This window comes from Peromyscus eremicus, chromosome 4 (assembly GCF_949786415.1).
Source record: "Peromyscus eremicus chromosome 4, PerEre_H2_v1, whole genome shotgun sequence".
In the NCBI taxonomy this organism is placed as follows: domain Eukaryota; kingdom Metazoa; phylum Chordata; class Mammalia; order Rodentia; family Cricetidae; genus Peromyscus; species Peromyscus eremicus.
This window is the reverse complement of record NC_081419.1, coordinates 8,920,227-8,939,221: the sequence shown is the minus strand read 5'-3', so window position 1 is coordinate 8,939,221 and position 18,995 is coordinate 8,920,227. Positions and strand designations below refer to the sequence as shown.

At 50.8% G+C, this 18,995-nt stretch overlaps 1 protein-coding gene across 1 annotated transcript; it reads left to right on the top strand.

The window, feature by feature from the left end:
• The first annotated feature begins 3,530 nt into the window (after nt 1-3,530).
• Traf1 (TNF receptor associated factor 1) lies at nt 3,531-18,557 on the top strand. The gene is made up of 7 exons (XM_059259051.1): nt 3,531-3,670; nt 5,287-5,371; nt 12,887-12,952; nt 13,443-13,853; nt 15,086-15,263; nt 16,492-16,640; nt 17,796-18,557. Exons 1-7 carry the CDS (start codon nt 3,531-3,533, stop codon nt 18,012-18,014), a joined length of 1,248 nt encoding a protein of 415 aa, XP_059115034.1. The 3' UTR covers nt 18,015-18,557.
• Nucleotides 18,558-18,995: the final 438 nt, after the last annotated feature.

Here is an 18,995-nt window from a genome sequence, read left to right as displayed (position 1 = left end):
ACTGGGAGCGGTGGAGATGGGACCAAAGGAGGTGGAGGTGAGAAAGAGGTGAAAGAGACCATGAAGAACCACTCGCTGTGCAAGTATCAACTCTGAAGGGTGTCTGAATGAGAGAAGGAAGGTGCTGGAGTGAAAGAAGGGCCAGAGCCCTCTGGTTGCTTCCGATAGGACAGAAATGAGGGCAGGCCAGAGCACTTGACAGCGAGCAAATCTGTAACAGGGTTGAGTAGGTTCCCTGAAGCGTCAGCAGCTGTGTGGACAATTCCTCTTTAAAATTTTCACTGCGGAGTGAAGAGAGAGTAGATATGGAAGAGGAATTTGGGGATAAGGACCATGCTCATTTTAAAGAGCAGGTCTGAAGCCAGGTGGTGCGCACGCCTATAATCCCAGCACTGGGGAGGCAGAGGCAGGCGGATCTCTGTGAGTTCAAGGCCAGCCTGGGCTACAGAGTGAGTTCCAGGAAAGGCTCCAAAGCTACACAGAGAAACTCTGTCTCAAAAAGAGCAGGTCTGTACTCAGTCCTTCCTAGCTCACTAGCTGTGAGGTCTTGAGAAAGGCACTCAATTTATCTGTACCTTGGATCCCTCTGCTATAAAGTAGGGGCCTCCAAAGATTGGAGGGAAATGTTGATGAGATGTTTGTAAAAGTACTTAAAACGAGGCTGGAGATGTGGCTCAGTAAGCAAGAACTTGGGTCTGATCCCAGTACAAAGAAAAACAAACCACCTAACACACAGCACTCAACAGCAGTGCCTCTCATCTTACTCACAGACTGTTAGGGATGTTTTGATGCTGATGGGAAGGGGCTGATAGATGGGGAATCCGTGAAGGGGTGGGGGGATAGGACAAGAGAAAGGTACCCAGAAGCTAGATGGAACAAGATTGGGTGCCTCCCTTGTGTCCCAACAGGAGAAGAAGGGGACATGTGGAGGTGCAGGGGGTTGTCGCTCGGGCCGAGCAGTTAAGGGAATGCCTTTCTGAGCGTGGGAAAGTAAGCCCAAGGTCATTAGCTGAGCAGGCTGAGCAGGGCTCAGTTGAGAATAGAAGTCTATAGGATGTAGTAACCTTTTTGCCAATGGCCACTAGATGTTCTGGTACCATCCTGGGGATGGTGGACAGTTGAGTTTATCTAGAGCAGTAGTTTTCAACCTATGAGCCATGACCCCTGTGAGGGTCAAATATCAGATATCCTGCATCTCAAATGTCTACAGTATAATTCATAACAGTAGCAAAATTACAGTTATCAAATAGCAACAAAAATAATTTATGGTTGGGGTCACCACAATATGAGGAGCTGTATTAAAGGGTCGCAGCATTAGGAAGGTGGAGAACCACCGAACACAGAGTCTAAACTTCTCTGCCCATCTGGGAGGCTCGAGGAAATTGAGAGAGGAAAACCGCTGTGTATGCGTAACTTGCCATTTTAAAACCCCTTCCCTTATTATGAGGAACAAGAAGGGTGTGGTCATCGCCCGAGTAAAGCACCAAAGTTTTTGGAGCATGTCACTTGGGCCACAACCCCTGGCACACTTTCACCTACTTGATGGTTAGCTATAATTGTCAACTTGACATGACCTGGGAAGTCTCAATGAGAGATTGTCTACGCTGGTTTGGCCTGCGGGCACGCAGTGGGAGATTGTCATAATTAAGTTAATTGATACAGGAACACTCAGCCCCTTGTGGGTGGTACCATTCCCTCAACAGGGGGTTCTGGGCTGTGTGAGTGGAGAGGTGAGCTGATCACAGTGAAGGAACAAGCATCCATGTTCTTGTTTTCCTCTGTCCCTGACTGTGGATGTGAGTTGACTGGCTGTTTAGAGTCTTGCCTTGACTTCCCCCCAATGACGGACTTTAACCTGGAATTGTAAGCCAAATAAATTTCTCTCATGTTGCTTTATGCCAGGGTGTTTATCACAGCAAGAGAAATAAAACTAGAACACCCACCATCTCATTTAGTCATCTTGGCAATTGGGTAAAATACATGCTTTTATCCCCCATTTCACAGATACAGAACTGAGGCACAGACACATTTAAGGCTGTGTGGCAAGTTGGGTGTGGCGTGTCGGGCATAGTGGTGCATGTTGGCACATGGTGGCACACACCTTTAATCCCAGGGCTTGGGAGGGAGAGGCAGGCAGATCTCTGTGAGTGTAAGGCCAGCCTGGTCTACAGAGTGAGCTTTAAGCCAGCCAGGGCTGTGTAGTGAGACCCTGTCTCAAAATAAATAAATAAATATTAAAAGACCATGTATGTGGTGGATCCAGAAGTCCTTCAGACCTGCCTGAACTCAGAGCCTGTGGTTTGAAAGCAGCATGTACATCTACAAACCCTAACGCAGTACAGTTGGGTAGAAAGGTATATGGAGGCCATCTTTGTCATTTGACAGTCTGAGACAAGCTGGATGCTCTGACCAACATCCCAGACTCTGAGACTTCACCATGCTGCCTGTTCTTACCTCATTCATGGTAGAACAGAACATGGTTCAGATCCCAATGCTCAGCCTCAGGCTGTGTGTCTCTGAGCCTCACGCCTTGCTTCATACAGCTGTACATGGCTACAGAAAGAATTGTAAGGATTAGAGAAAAAGTCTGCCCAGCACACAATGGCTAGCCAGAGTTGTGTTTTTCCGTGTTCACCCTTTACACACATATGGATCTACGGTCCGCTTGGCGACCGAGAGCAAATCCACATGAACCTGGACTTCCTTCTCAACAGGGAAGTGGTGGCTCCTGACCAGATACATAGCCACCTATGACTTCCTGAGCAGGGCTTGGGAAGTGGGCTCTGCAGGGTCTCAGTGCCAACGCCTTGAACTTCAAGGGAGAGGAGGGTCCTGTTCATTTGTCACCACCATGACTGATGCACAATGCCACAGGAGGGTGGGGCCATCAGAGGCCTTCATGCTACCTTTGGTTGCCTTAGTCATAGGGTCCCCAGTCATAAGCCCTACAGACCATTGTTGCAATCTGTTTTCTCAAGATGGGGTAACCGAGCAACGGTGTGAAAAAGTGGCATTTAAAGGCACCCAGACACCCTGGAGGACTCAGAACTTGACTTTTGGACCTGATTTTAGGACTCTTGGGGTTTCCATCAGAAAGCTGAGCCCCACTGTTCCAGAGAATTCTACATGGCTCAGAGGTCCAGGGTGGGGGCAAGACAAGTGGCCAACCGTGGCCTCTCCACCAAAGTGCCTGGGGAGGAGACAGAGGAAGCCGGCAGCAGCCTGTGGTTCGCAGGCAGGGGAACCGTGACTCTGGAGAGCATTGCTCTCTTCCTATGACTGTCTCTTGCTCTTTCTCACTTTGAAAAATGTCTGGACACTCCTAAAAGTTTTCAGTCTCTGTCCAGGGGATTTTTCTAACCACAAAGGGTAATTCCTACTCCATCCCTGCTGTGACTCAGCTGTGACGTTGTACCCCACAGCCAGAGAGGAGAAGATAAAGTCACAGAAAGTGTGGCCCAGGCTAGAACCCACCTCTCTCCACAGGCTCCACAAGGCTGGTCCTCTGCTCTACTTGACAGACCCTCAAGATGGCCTCCAGCTCAGCCAGCGGCCCCCGCCCAGCCCCTGATGAAAATGAGTTTCCATTTGGTTGTCCACCTGCTGCCTGCCAGGACCAATCAGAGTCCAGGGTTCTCTGCTGCTCGGCCTGTCTCTCTGAGAAGCTGAGGTGAGGGGCCAAAGAGCCTAGGGCCATGGGAAGGATTGTCAGGGAGGGACTGCTGATGGGAGGGGGACTTGAGAGAACTGCTGACCGGCAGCAGGCAACTTCACCTCTCTAGGCCTCTATTTCCACAGTCCTTTCTTCCGAACACCGGCCCGGGCTGGGGGCAGATGGCTCATTAGCCACAGAAAGCTGTCTGTGCATCCATCATTATTGAGGTAGAACTTTAAGCTCTACTCGGCCACTCCCTACTGGGTAGCCTGGCTTGAACCTCGGGTGTCTCCGAACCCCGACTTCTTACCTGTGTTTCCTTCCGCCTCACAAAATTGTGACAAGGTTCCATCAATAATATTCCCCAAATTTCTTACAACAATGAATGTAGGCCCCTATGGCAAATACCAAACTGTGATAAAAACACTATTTTGTTTTATTAAACCCAGCTAATAGGGGCAATGATGCAGCAGGGTGTATGTTTATGCCTAAAGTGTAAATACCTGAGATATGACAGCATTAGCACCCTGCCTTGAGCAGTTGCTGTGGGCCAAGTGTTCCACCCCTGCGTCCTCAGGTCAGCCTGCGGAAGGAAGTCCGTACAAGAGAACTGCAAAGCCCCCCAGACATGAAGGCTTGCCTCCGGAGTTTCCTGGTGAAGATACTCGTAAACGGCCTTGGGCCACAGGCATGACCTTTCCTTTGGGACCTTACAGCTTAAGAATGTGGGGAAACCAAATCAGTCAAATGAGAAGGTCACATTCGGTGACTAAGGGGAGAGGCTGAAGGAGGCTGTAGCTGTGGAAAGGCCAGGTCAGGGCAGAGACTGCAACTAACTGCTGAGTTCATCTCCTTTTCCTCCACCCCCACCCCCCAGAAAACCCTGGCAGAGGAGGGAGCAGAAGCTGACAGGAAAGTGCAGGGTCGCAGCCTGAGGGGTCTCTGCCCTGCTCTGTGTTTGCCTTGCCCTCCCATGGCCCATCCAAGGCCCCATTCTCTGAGGCCTGGTTTTCCTCACCTAGAAATGGGCTGAATTGGCAGCACTCACTGTTAGAACTGCTGACACAGGTGTCCACACTGCACCCTGGTCCTAATCTGACACCCATTCCAGGTAGATAGACCCTGAGTCCTCCCCTTGTCCTAATAGGCCATGGTCACCTGCCATGGCCAAAAAGTAAGAGACCAGAACCACATACATGGCATTGAGAAGAACAAATGGAGTCCCATACCCATAACCCCTTGCCTAAACCTTTGAGATTGGAAGTATGGGGATTCAGAATTTTTGCAACTCAGTGCGTGGGATCATTCTTCCAGGAGAGACCCTGTAACCAGGTGCTCGGATGGGCATTTCTACAGTGAGACATCCATAATCACTACATGGGTGAAGAAAGCCACCATCCGGTCACAGCAGGTGGGGCTTCAGGAAAACAGTGGATGCCCGCCCAGGGCTTTGAAGCTTTGACAATGGGGCCTCTGGATGGTGGAATTACTGCAAGAGGCAGGGTCTGGGCTTTGAAGTCTGTCAGGACGGTGGCAAGTGACAAGAGCAGGTGCCAGCAAGGTGTGGTGCCTTATTTGAGAATCTTGTTCATGTTTCCCCTTATTTGAGAATCTTGTTCATGTTTCCCCAGAGATGGTGAAGATCGGATCTGTCCTAAATGCAGAGCAGACAGCCTGAAGCCTGTGAGCCCAGGAAGCCCTTTGACTCCGGAGAAGGTATGTTAGCATTGACAGGGAAGACCATCTGGCCACCTCCGGGGACTGATGTGTGTGGTGATATATGCAATACCAGTCTGTGGAGAGACACATGGACCCCTGGGCACATGGCCAGCTAGCCGAGCCTACACAGTGAGTGAGTTTCCAGCTACCCAGAGACCTGTCTCCAAAAGAAAGGGGGGAAATGGTGGGTGGCAGGCACCTGAAAAACTACTCCTGAGGTTGTCCTTTGGCTTCTACAGAGAGCAGGAAAGAGGGAGGGAGAGACAGAGACAGAGAGACTTGTCCAGGTAGAGACAAAATGGGTAGTGGCCCATGTGGCCCCTGACAGGTGCAGATGCATTAGTTCTTTGTCTTGAGCCTACAGTGAATTCACTTTCTGAGCAAGGCAGAGGCAGGTGCTCACAGTGCCCTAAGCCACCTGGCAGGCTCTGATCCATTTAGAACTGGAAGCACCTTCTAGACCAGGGGTCCACAAACTGGCTCCTGGACCCAATCCAGCCCATCTCCTGGTTTTATATACAGCCCACGGGATAGGAATGGTTTATATCTTTAATTGATGGAAGAAAATGTATTCAGGAATTCATAAGGACTCTATAACATGCAAACTCTATGTCCATAAAGAAAGTTCTGCTGGTATCTAGCCCCTCATTCCCACATATTTTCTGTGGCTGCTCTCTCCCCACAGTGACAGAGTTGAACACTTATAACAGAAATTTCAAAACCCCAAAATAGACTCTCCGGCCCCTTACTTGAGAAACTCAGCCAGTTCCTAATAACGAGAGAGGCCGTTTTCAGCTCACCTCCTTCGGTGTGTCTGGGAGTAAGAGACACCTTTGGACCTTTGGAAGGGGCCAGAGAGACAGGTTTATGCAACAGCCTTGAAATCTGGTCCTTCCCTCTCCACCAAGCTGAAAGGACCTTCGTAGGGTACCTGTGTAGCCCAGAGGTTTTCAGGTCCCACTAACTCATGATGAAATGAAAAAAATATAGGACTGTATTCAGTGCTATAAGCTGAATTATCTCCACTGAGTGAGCCAATCTTCTCTGTGAGTGTCCTTCCCGTAGGGTTTTGTGAAGGGATATGAAGGTGGATAGAATTTGGGGTAAACTTTTTACCAGATACAGAACAAGGACAGTGATCTTTATGTTAATCTCACAATTAAGATTCCAAACAAAATTTGTGTGGGTCCAGAAGCCCAACCATGTAGGAGTCTGTGCGTAAAACCTGACCTCTTGGATGACGCATGAGGAAGACACGCTGGGACTTGAAATGCCAGAGCTCCTCGGTGGCCAGGATCTCTGCTTGGTCATCCTCTCTGTCCCCACAGTGAGACAAACGAAGCTGCTTTCGGCCCAAGCTCCCCCCAGCAGTGAACAGTGGCCCATGGATCCAGACCTTGGTGTGCAGGCATGGGTTTATGTCCCTCAGTGCATGGCTGGAGGCAAACCTGTTTCCAGACCCTATTTCTCCATTGGTAAAATGAAGCCACAAAGTTGGTTCTAGAAGGTTCTTCCCAGGATCTATGACATCTGAGTCACAGGTCAACAGCTGCCAGGGCACCCCTCCCTCCCTCCCATTGGCCCAGATGCAGAAGGGGCCCCCACCCGTCCCCCCTTCTTTGCCAGTCCCTGTCATTCAGAAAGTGCGGGGACTTCCTGCCCTGCCCAGAGCTAACTGAAGGGCTTCCCTCCCGTTTTTTAGCAGACTCCCCCTCTAATGGGCCCTTAGAGAATAATAAGAAGAATCAAGTTTATCTCCATGGAGGAACTGCTGAGCCTCCCTGTCTGGCTGTCTCTAATAGACCAGTTTCTTCACAGGAGCAGACACAGACACCTTCCCGTGGGCCTTTGTGCCTTACATGTACAGCACAGGAATGAGCTCTGTGCTTCCCAAGGATTGGTTTGTTCTTTCCTCTTGGCAAAATTAAAACACACCACTTATATAAGTGTTAGGTAACATGGGCCAGATATACTTTAATGTCATTTCATCTAGCATCTTTAGTTTTTTGTTTTGTTTTGTTTTGTTTTTCATCTTTATCAAGATAAAACTCAATACAAGCAGAAGGTTTGGGTGCAAGAAGTGCCTGGAGCCGAGTCCTCTTAGACAGCCTGGAGCCTTCATGTCAAGTGAAATGTATAGTAAGGCCCTGTGTCTGGCTTTGAGAGAAATGTTGTAGCAAAGCCTTTGCTATGTGTGGACTCATCAGTAGAGTCTGAGACATTGTTTCGCGACTGTTTAAACTTTGGAGAAGTGTCTCTCTGGAGACTCGGCCCTTGGTGCTACGTGAGAGTTTGCAGCTGCACCGACCTTGGTTTGAAGACACTCCTGGCAGACCTGGAGTTCTTACTTCTGATTATGGCTTGCCATAACCAAAAGGGACAGAGATTCGTGTGGGTTGTCTGCTCCCGTGGGCAGCAAGAGCAAGATGACTGGTAGTGGGAACCTTTCCCAGCCCCCAATAACCTTGTGTGTGTTTGAGTAAAGTAACTGGAGTGATCTAGCTGGATGTCAGTCAGTCTTTTCCAAGAAGGCTGAACTTCTCCTTCAGAAAGTGAAGGTTTGGCATCTTAGTGAACTTCTCTCTCTACTGTGGCACCTATGACCCAACATCAAACAATATTAACCCTTTGTTTCTCCTGTCCCAGCCTCTAAGAGACTTGGGGGACTTCCAGGGCTCAGCAAGAGCACAGATTGAAATTTGCTGCCTTAAGACAAAATAAGAGGCTGGAGAGCTGGCTCAGTAGTTAAGAGCACTGCGCGCATCGGCCACAGGGTAGTTACACACAGTAGTTACTCCTCTGATCCTGCCCTGATGGGAACTTTAGGGGACTTTTAACATAAGGAAAGTGACTAATACTGAGCCAGGCCTTTGCATGTGGTAACTCCCAACTTTTGTCTGCACGTCTGGGGTACCTAGGAGACAGAAGCTGGGCAGGGAGGCCAGGCTGGAGAGCAGCTGAGTTCAGTCTAAGGTGCCCATCTCACAAACCCTCCCCATGCCAGCTGCTAGCAGCCTGATCTGCCCTGAGTCCTTAATAATCACCATCTCCTTACGTAGGGCCCAGAAGCATCAGCTAGTTACAAACATAGCAAGCAAATATTAGGAGGTCAATGACGGCATAGAGAGGCCTTTCTTGCCTGGAATGACCTCCCTGGACAATCGACAGTAAGGAAGGAGACAAAGCAGGAGCTGGGGGCTGGGGAAGGGCTGGGCAGACCAGAGTTCCTGCTGTGTAATTATGAGGACCCATGTTCAAATCCCCAGCATTCCTCTTAAAAGGGGGTGGGGGGGCTGGGCTTGGCCATTCACACTTGTAACACCAGTGATGTGAGGGGTGAAGACAGGAGGATTGTTGGAGCTTGTTGTCCACCAGACTAGCTCTAGGTTCAGTGAGACACCTTGTCTCAAGGGACTGGGTCTCAAGGTGGAGAGTGATAGTGCAGGGCACTGATGTCCTCTTCTGCTCTCCATGTGCACCTGGGTACAAGCACATGTGTGCATGCAAGCGCAAGCGCACACAAGCAAAGCCAACCAGTAACTAGGAAATAACATTTGATTTTGTTTGCTGAGACCCCAGGGAGGAAACTGTTTCTCTCACATTCTTCCCTCTGAGGTCCAGTCAGGAAGATTGGTTTGTGGCTCATGGTGATGCCATGACCTTTTCTAGAACCACAAATGGCAGGAGTCTAAGCAGCCTGGTCTAACTTCCAGTGTGTACATGTAGCAGGCTCTGCCGCTGGGGGTTATGTCTTTTCAAACAGAGAACTGCAGAACTGTAAAGTGACCCCTCCGCATGCGGTGGGTTCCGACTGCAACCATGACTTCTTTCATTGTTTGTACTGAGCTCAAGCAGGCTTCTTTCAAGGAAGGCCAGTCAGTCTTCTGTTCCCAGGGTCCTGGTATATGGGAAAACACTAATCATGTCCCCCCTGCCTCTCTCTCCAGTCTCTCTGTGTGTCTGTGCTCTCTGAAGTGTGCTAACCAGTGTGACTCCATCCTTACACTCCTAAATGTGACATGTGCTCTCTAAAGTGTGCTAACTAGTGTGAACTCCCCACCCTCACATTCCTAAATGTGACAGTTTGCATCTATAAATCTTAGCACTCCAGCAGCATCCTGTCGGTACCTTTGATTTATTAATAGGTGATATATGAAGGCCCAAGGCAAAGGAGATGCTGGTACCTGAACCTAAATCATATGGCAAAGCCAAACTCCAACTTTGTGCTCCTAGATGGGTGGCATTGTCTCCCTTTGAACTGCAAGTGGAAAACCAGCCCCCAAATGCTTTGTACATGACTTAGGGACCTGGCAGGAGCAGTCATGAATGACCAAGCTGAAAAGACTCTGTAGGCATGAAGGTGAGGTAGAGAGAGTACCCTAGACTACCTGGGTGAGCACAGTATAACCACAAGGTCCTCGTGAGGAGACAGGCATCCACAGGAGACAGCAAGGGGATGTTGACTTTGACAATGGAGAGAAAACCCACAAGCCAGGGGCTGCAGGCAGCTTCCAGGGGGACATGCTGCTGCCAGCAACCTCGTGGTAGATTGTAAGTTTGTATTGTGTTAAACCGTTTAGTGTTGTCACAGCTACGAGAGGTAACAATATGAGCACTTATGTGTATTACCTCATGTTCTTGTAATAGCTATCAGATGGGTTAGTATTATTCAGTTTGCAGTTGGGGAAACTAAACCTGGAGAACTAAGTAACTCTCCCAGTGCTGTGACACCACGAAGTAGTGACAGCAGCAGTGTATACACAGGATGCCTCCTGGAGCCCATATCCCAGTATGTGGTAAAGAGTGAGTGATGGGTGACCAGAGCTGGCGGCTGGCTGACCCTAGGGCCTCAGAAGTCCTCTTGAGTTACCTCTGCCCATCTTTCAGCATTCAAGGCTAGTCACAGTAAACTCCTGCGCATGCCTCATCATTAGGACAAGCCAGATGTCCACACAGCCCACAGCAGGCTGTCCTGCCCACAAGCCCTGCTTATCCACGGATACATCCCACTGTGTGGCAATGCCCAAATTCTGTGTTAACTGTCCCACTTTCTTCTCCTTATTCCTCTGGGGACTGTCAACTTCAAGCCACAAAGGATGGGAACCATAAACATGGAATCATAGGGCCCCTAGTGTCCCATCTACTGTCCCTGAGCCACATGTCATCAATAGCAACCTATTGGAGAGGCTATACTGAGGCAGATTCCCAAAGCCGTCTCCCTGCCAGGGCCACCCTTTGCCTGTCCCCATCAACATCTGTTTCCTATTCTCTCTCTGTTGTTGTTGTTGTTTGTTTGTTGTTTGTTTTTCGAGACAGGGTTTCTCTGTGTAGCTTTGGAGCCTGTCCTGGAACTCGCTCTGTAGACCAGGCTGGCCTCGAACTCACAGAGATCCGCCTGCCTCTGCCTCCCAAGTGCTGGGATTAAAGGTGTGCGCCACCACCGCCCGGCTCTGTTTCCTATTCTTGATTGGGAGCAGCCTGTCCCTTGTAGCAGAGGGCAGTGTGGCAGGTGGGTGAAGCTTTTGTAGGCTGGGCTCTGCATCCCAAATTTACCCTATGAATCAGCTTTGAGAAAAGTGAACCCTGTGACTTTGTGTTCGCTCAGTCCTGCAGCCCTCCGGCCTCCCCTCCTTTCACCCCATCCTCTTTGATTATTCTGTTTAAAAAAAATGTTCACTGGGCGGTGGTGGCGCACGCCTTTAATCCCAGCACTTGGGAGGCGGAGCCAGGCAGATCTCTGTGAGTTTGAGGCCAGCCTGGGCTACAGAGCGAGATCCAGGACAGGCACCAAAACTACACAGAAAAAAACCTGTCTCAAAAAAACAAACAAACAAAAATGTTCTCATAAAATTGAGCTATCATTTTACATGTAGAAAAACGTCATTTTAAGTGCACAGTTTGATAAAGTCCTGGCTAATGTACAAAATCAGGTAACCCCCCCACTGCCAAGATGGCAAACCTTCTGTCCCACAGAGAGCTGGTCATTCCCTGCACGCACAGCCCACTCTGGGCTGGGGACAGGCAGCATGTCTACTGCCTGTCGGGACCATGTTGCCTCCCGTAAACTTTCTTCATGAAGGATGTCCTGGAGTACATACCACCAACTGGGCTACATTCCCAACCTCTGAAGTATTTTACGAAAAGCTGAACTTAAATCACTTGCTTACAACTTATAATCGACCTACAGATGGCCCACATATGCCACTCCCGGGAATTCAACAGAAACAGAAATCCATGTCTACATAGAGATGTATGTACACACAAGGCACTGGGTTCAATCCCCTGTATCTCATAGACCAAGATTTGTGACACATGCTTATACTCAGCACTCAGGAAATGGAGGCTGGTTGGGTGTGATGGTGCATGACTCTAGTCCCAGCACTTGGGAGACAGTTCATTTTAACATCTGACTTCTTTTGTTTAACATAATGGCTTCAAGGTCTCTCCATGTTATAGCAGATGTTAGTATTAATGTCATTTGATGGCTGAGTAGGTTCTGTAGGGAGAAGACACTATTTGGGATCCATTCACCTTCTGGCTGTCCTCAGATGGTTTTCAGGTTAGGGTTGCTGCAAATTAAGCTGCTGTATGTATTCACACACATCTCTGTGTAGACATGAGTTTCTGTTTCTGTTGAATAAATTCCTGGGAGTGGAATATGTGGGTCATCTGTAGGTCGATTATAAGTTATAAGCAAGTGAATTAAGTAAGTAGGGCTTGGCTTTTGCAAAATACTTCCATAGGACTGGGAATGTACCCCAGTGGTAGAATGCTTATGTGGCACACAAGGCCCTGGGTTCAGTCCCCTCTATCTCATAAACCATGATTTGTGACACATGCTTATACTCAGCACTCAGGACATGGGAGCCAGGAGGATCAGAAGTTCGCGGCTGGCTGGTGTGATGGTGCTTGCCTTTAATCCCTGCACTTGGGAGACAGTGGCAAGATTTCTGTGAGTTTAAGGCTAGAGTGTTCTACATAGCAAGTTCCAGGCCAGCCCCAGCCAGGGCTACATAGTGAGACCCTGTAATAATAATAATAATAATAATAATAATAATAATAATAATAAATTACTTTTGTAAGATTTCCGAGGTGTCTATACTATTTTGCTTTTGTGGCCCAGGTCCTTGTGGGGATGGCCCTGTCACTCTATCCCAGCTGTCCTGACAAATGGGGAGCAGTGCTCTTTCAGTGTGGTTACATGCATACTCCACCTTCATGCAGCTCTTGCTGTGAAGTTTCTTTTCAGCATCTGAAACCGAAGAATGAGGGCTGGCTCCAGGACAGACTGTGCTGTTCCAAGTGACAGCAGGGCTCTGGTCCTCTTTCTGTAATTACAGCTGGGTCGAGACTCCAAAGGTGGAACAGGGTCAGCCAGGCAGAAGGAACAGAGGGGGCCGAGTCATGTGCCTGTCCAGTTCTGGCCTTGTTGGCTCCTGTTTCTTTCAGTGAGCCCTTGGGGGAGCCCCAGGGATGCCTCCCAGCATCCAGTGACACAGTTATCATTTCCAGGTTCACCCTGAGGTGGCTGAGACTGGAGTCATGTGTCCCTTTGCAAGTGTTGGCTGTTCCTTCAAGGTAAGTGACAGCATGTCAAATCTGTCCACGGTCTCAGCCCAGATGTCTCTCCCTCTCCAAATCCTCCCAAAACACCAAGCTACTCCTCTGGTTTTTCCCATGCTAATGAGTTACCAGGCAACAAATCTAACCATTAAGTCATTGTACTACGTGAAGTTCTTCTGAATACCTCGCCTAAGCCTTGTTGTAGCATCACTCAAGTGCATGTCCCCCACATCCCTCTCCATGGTCCTGAATCATCATTATGCTCAAGGGCAGGACAGGATGGTCACGCTAGAGACTGGGATGCATTAGCTGTGTGGGGGTATCTAAGGACTGTCTTCCTGCACAAGGCTCTACCCCCGCCCTTCCCCATACAGACAGCCACTTCCCCTTTGCTGGGATAATGGATCTGGCTCTGCTTGGTGGCCTTTGATGCCATGACTCCTTACTGGTCCCCAGAATCTCCTTCCACTTCGCTATTCACTAGTGACTCTCACTCTCTCGTCAGGGGAGCCCACAATCCATGCAGGAGCACGAGGCCTCCTCTCAGGCCTCCCATCTGCACCTGCTCCTGGGGGTCCTAAAGGAGTGGAAGTCATTGCCAGGCTCCAACCTGGGCTCCACGCCCATGGCACTGGAGCGGAACCTGTCAGAGCTGCAGCTTCGGGCAGCTGTGGAAGTGACTGGGGACCTGGAGGTAGACTGCTACCGGGCACCTTGCTGTGAGAGCCAGGATGAACAGGCCCTGTGGCACCTCCTGAAAGAGAAGCAGTTGGCTCAGCTGGAGGAGAAGCTGCGTGTGTTTGAGAACATCGTTGCTGTCCTCAACAAGGAGGTGGAGGCTTCCCACCTGGCACTGGCCGCCTCCATCCACCAGAGCCAGTTGGACCGAGAGCACATCCTGAGCTTGGAGCAGAGGGTGAGTGAGATGGGTGTGTGCTCTAGGCGTCAGCTCAGGGAGCCCCTGTGCCATCCAGCCTTCTAGTCATTCATCCTGCTCAGAGCAGTTGCCTCCATCCTAGCCCAGATCTCCCCTGTATCCCAGGACCTACTAGAAAGACCCTGTATCAGCTTGGGGAAAAGCCAACGCCATGCTATCCAATGCTTCAGGTCTTCTCTTTAGAAGTGGCCCGGAACTCTCCTCCACCGGCTCCCTCTACCCATTCCATTGCTGGGCAATTTCACTGTTACAAAGTTCCTCCTTTCATAAAGCTGTGTTTTCCATGTATTGTTCCTGGCTGTGGCCTTCAGAGCCCACAGAGCAACCCGCTTTTTCGTCCCCACAGCCTCTCTCCAGAGCAGACAGTCAATGCTCACATCCCAACAGACTATTTTCTTCAGTGCCCTCATCTGTTCTTGAGAGCATGGTGGGCCATGATGTCCTCGTATGCTCAGCTTCGGTCTCTACAGGAGTCCACATGCAGAGTGTAGTCCGACTCTCAGTCCACCCCTCTATTCCAGAGATGACACTTTCCTAATGTAGCCAGTCACCAGGCTCCTGTCACTTTTTGAAAACAGCAACATTATTTCACTGTCTCCCACTTAGCTGGGTATGCCTTTAGTTCCATCCCTACCACACCCTGCCAATTAGGTCTGAGACATTCACCTTCTCTCTCACAACTTGTTTATTCTTTCAGATTTCTTTGGGGAAACCTATTAGCAGGGGCAGGCACTGGGCTCAAATGGCCAGGAAGATGCTCGGTTTATACCATTTACACCCAGGCCCAGTTGTAAAGTAGGGTCCCTGAGGGCAGCGAGGGTTCCCATCTCACCATCAGACTTCTGGCTCCACTCCTACAGCTGGGCACCACGCAAGGTGTGGACACAGACAGGAAAGGAGGCCACCATGAGGAGACAGCCTGGACAGGAGGAGGAAGTCGTTGGAAGAGCTGTGAAACACAATGGGGAAGACTAGCCAGCTAGGACAGTGGCCGGAGGCTTTACAGGAAGGGATATGTGAGCTGGGCTCCTGATGAATGAATGACTAGGCAGGGGAGCAAGAAGAGAAAGGGACCCCAAGCATGGGACAGGCGCAGGCACTGGGTGACAGTCAGGAAAGCCTCTCTGAGGTGATGTAGCCTGTGCCCCACTATCCCCACCAGTCCCCCAAGCTGGGTGCTGGTGCCTCTGGCTGACCAGCCTTCCCTGCAGGTGGTGGAGTTGCAGCAGACCCTGGCCCAGAAAGACCAGGTCCTGGGCAAACTTGAGCAGAGCCTGAGACTCATGGAGGAGGCCTCCTTCGATGGCACCTTCCTGTGGAAGATCACCAATGTCACCAGGCGGTGCCATGAGTCAGTGTGTGGCAGGACTGTCAGCCTCTTCTCTCCAGGTAACTGCTCATGTGCACAGAGACCTGTAGGAGAGATGGGCCCCAGGGGGCTGGGAGATGTGAAGCCAGCCCAGCCATGCTGTGTCAGGCTGGGGTTCCTGCCGGTGATCTGAGGGAGACACAGGCTGTGCTCTGAACCACGGCTCTTGCCAGTACACCAGCTGCTCTGTCTCCTCCCTGGAACCACACGCTGCAAAGAGGCTGTGGGATGAGAAGGGGCTGGGAGCCTCCCGACAGTGACAGTGGTTCAGACGGTGTCACTCTCCGGCCAGGGAGCTGCAGTAGGAGGCAGAGGACCAGGCAGGCCCTGGGGAAGACCGTGGGCATTGCTGAATTGGGCGGTTCTTCCTTGTTTCTGGGTCCCTTGCTGAGAACATTGACCTAACAGAGTAGCGACTTGGTAGCTGTTGCTATTCACTAACTGGTAACAAAATGCTTGTGTGTGTGTGTGTGTGTGTGTGTGTGTGTGTGTGTGTGTGTGTGTAGATGGCATACATGTAATATTTACATGCAGCTCTGGGACTGTTTAAGCCACACCATCTGCCAGAACCAGGCCATTCCTGGAGGTGATATCTGAGAGGCTTGCGAAGTGATTGTCCCCACAGCCTCATTTTATAGGCAAAAAAAAAACTGAAGCCAAGAAGGCGGGTCCCTACCAGAAGGGCTGCTTAGAGCTGGGTGCAGAGCTCTGCCCAAGGATGTACCATTAGGGAGAGAGCCACACAGGCCTGCATACTGGGTCACCGGGGATGACTTGCCTCTTGGAACCATCCCCAAGGGTTGATAGCAGAACCAAAAAGTGCCCTTCTCACACCAGAGAAAATCAATGCCAAGATCTGGGAAGCATGGGCCTTAACCCTAATTCTGCCCCAGCACATAAAACGATGCCCAGCCACCTCCCCTTCCTAGGCTAGTTAGTTGAGGGTTGGTTAAAACGGTAGATCCCATGTGTAACTGTGGGGCAGGCAGCATGGCACCCCAGGGAAGTGTTAAAACCACACATGCCAGATCAACCCTACTGCTGAGTCAAGAACCATTGAGTGTGGCCCCTTCTCTGTGATCAGAAGACCAGGTGCCAACCCCTGGGTAAGGCAACCTCCAAGAGCAAGGGCTCAACACTCTCCTAGAGAAGAGAGCTGGGCCCCAAACCCCACTGCACCCCATCTCCTCATCTGCAAAGCCCAGCACTGGCCTGCTGCCCTGTGCTGACCCTGGCTTCGCCTTTCAGCTTTCTACACTGCCAAGTACGGTTACAAGTTGTGTCTGCGGTTGTACCTGAATGGTGACGGCTCAGGTAAGAAGACCCACCTGTCCCTCTTCATCGTGATCATGAGAGGAGAGTATGACGCTCTGCTGCCCTGGCCATTCCGGAACAAGGTATGGGCCCAGGAGAAGACGGGTTTGGGGAGGGCATGGACACCTGGGTCCTAGTGCTGGCTTTAGCTATGAACCTGAGGCCAGGGCAAGTCTCCTGAGCTTACTGTAATCAATTTCCTTTTATAAAACGAAGCTGAGTGCAAGTCCAGTGGCCAAGGCCCTCACCCCTCTGGGGGGAGCTGCAGTGCCTAGAACAGAAGGCTCTGGAGGAGGGTGAAGACCCAAGCACTGGGATTTTTAAAGCCCTCCCCAGCAATTCTAGTGCCAACAAGTTTAAGAGCAGCTTCAGTAGGTGATGGGAAGCGGTGTGCTTCCTGGGGTACATTCAATGGCTTGTGCCAGGGCAGAGCTTGTGTTATGTGGATCCACTTCTCAGGGAGGTACTTGATCTGCTCTGGGTACACCAGAAGCTCAGTGGGTGTCCCAAGGCTTGCACAGAAGTCCCGCCCCAGTCTGCTCTTGCTTCTCTGCCTGGCAGCAGGAGGTCCTAGCAGAGGCTGACACATCACCATGTAGATGCCTGTGACCTGCATTCTTGTCCGGTGCACCCTAGTCTCAGTGGCCAGTTTAACTATGGCATCAGAGCCCCCACTCCTGTGGGCCTAGGCAGATGGCTTAAATGGTGAATCCAGTTCCCCAGAACACACACCAAAATCCGGGTGTGGGTACCTGCCATCCCAGAACTGGGAAGGAGGAGCTGTGAGGAGCCCTGGCTTGCCATCCAGCCATCTGTAGCTTAACCAGTGATCTCCAAGTCTGAATAAAGTAATAACAATAATAGTAGTAGTAGTAAGATGGAGAGCAATTGAGGAAGACACCTGATGGTGATTTGTGTGTGAGTGGGGGGGCACACACACACACACACACACACACACACACACACACACACAATTCCCACTGGGTGGGACAGTGGAAGGACAAACCCTGAAGCTGCCACAGTACCAGATGTTCCTTCCACCCCATGGGCCTCTCCCTAGTGCAGATGTGACGTCCCACCTCTGCTCCCTCTCCCTGTGGAACATGGTACCTCCTCTCCAAGGTCAGAGGTACAGCCCAAGCAGTGGGCGTGGAGCCCTCTGAGCCCAAATACTGGGCTTCCATGAGCACCAATGCTGTGCCCTGAGGCCTGACCCTCCACCTGCCCCTACCCTGCAGGTCACCTTTATGCTACTGGACCAGAACAACCGTGAACATGCCATTGATGCCTTCAGGCCTGACCTGAGCTCGGCCTCCTTCCAGCGGCCGCAGAGTGAGACCAACGTGGCCAGCGGCTGCCCACTCTTCTTGCCCCTCAGCAAGCTGCAGTCACCCAAGTACGCCTACGTGAAAGACGACACAATGTTCCTCAAATGCATTGTGGACACCAGTGCTTAGGGGTGGGGGTGTCTCCTGAGGGGAACCGACTCAGACTGGAGGACTTAACTAGATAGACCTCCAGGCCCTGCCCTTGGAGCCCACAGTCCAAGACAAGGATGGGCTGCAGTTGGCATGACCAGAGTGCCACAGCAGCTTGGCTGTGGCTTCTGTGAGTGTAGCAGCACTGGAGCTGTGCCTGCAGAGACGGAGCAGAGAAGGCAAAGGTGCTCCCTTCAACAGACTACACAACACCAGGAGGCCAGCGCACCAGCAGGTCCTGAATGTCAAGACCAACTTAAGACTGTCCTGAGGCATGGATGTTGAGCCAAGGCTGTGGGGCCTAAGCAGAGGAGCACCCTTACTAGGAAGGTCTCTGTAGGTCAGTGGAAACTGGAGACATGTCCAGTCTCTCTGTTCAGACTCAGAACTAGGACCACAGGGCAGAAGGGTCAGATGCTAGTGTGACTATGACCTATCCTGGGCTGAGTTCCTGTGTTAACAGATAAATCCAGAAGCTGTACCAGGAAAGGCTTGCGGGTTGGATTTGAAGACCTTTGGTGTTTTTACAGATGAAACAAACAACAACAACAGCCTTGAATTCCAAGTTTCCTTTCCCTGGTGAAGCTACACCCACAGAGGATTCTGGAGAAATACCCAGGATCCTCATATCCCTTCCAGCTCCCCACTCACCTAAACCTGGCTGTCCAAGTTTCCCAACAGACAGGAGCACACCCAGGCCAAGTAAAGATCTTGCCATGCAAATCGGGAGCTGGTGTCCAACACACAGCACCTTCATGACTGCTCACAGAGTGCCCAGCTACAGGGCTACACTGCTAGGGACCACCATTCCTCCTTCCATGAACCTTCTTTCCTTCTGCTCTCCTCTCTTCCCATCCCCACCCCTCCCCTCCCCTCTCCATCTCTCTGTCTCTGTCTCTCTCTCTCTCTGTGTCTGTCTGCCTCTCTCTGTGTCTGTCTGCCTCTCTCTGTGTCTGTCTG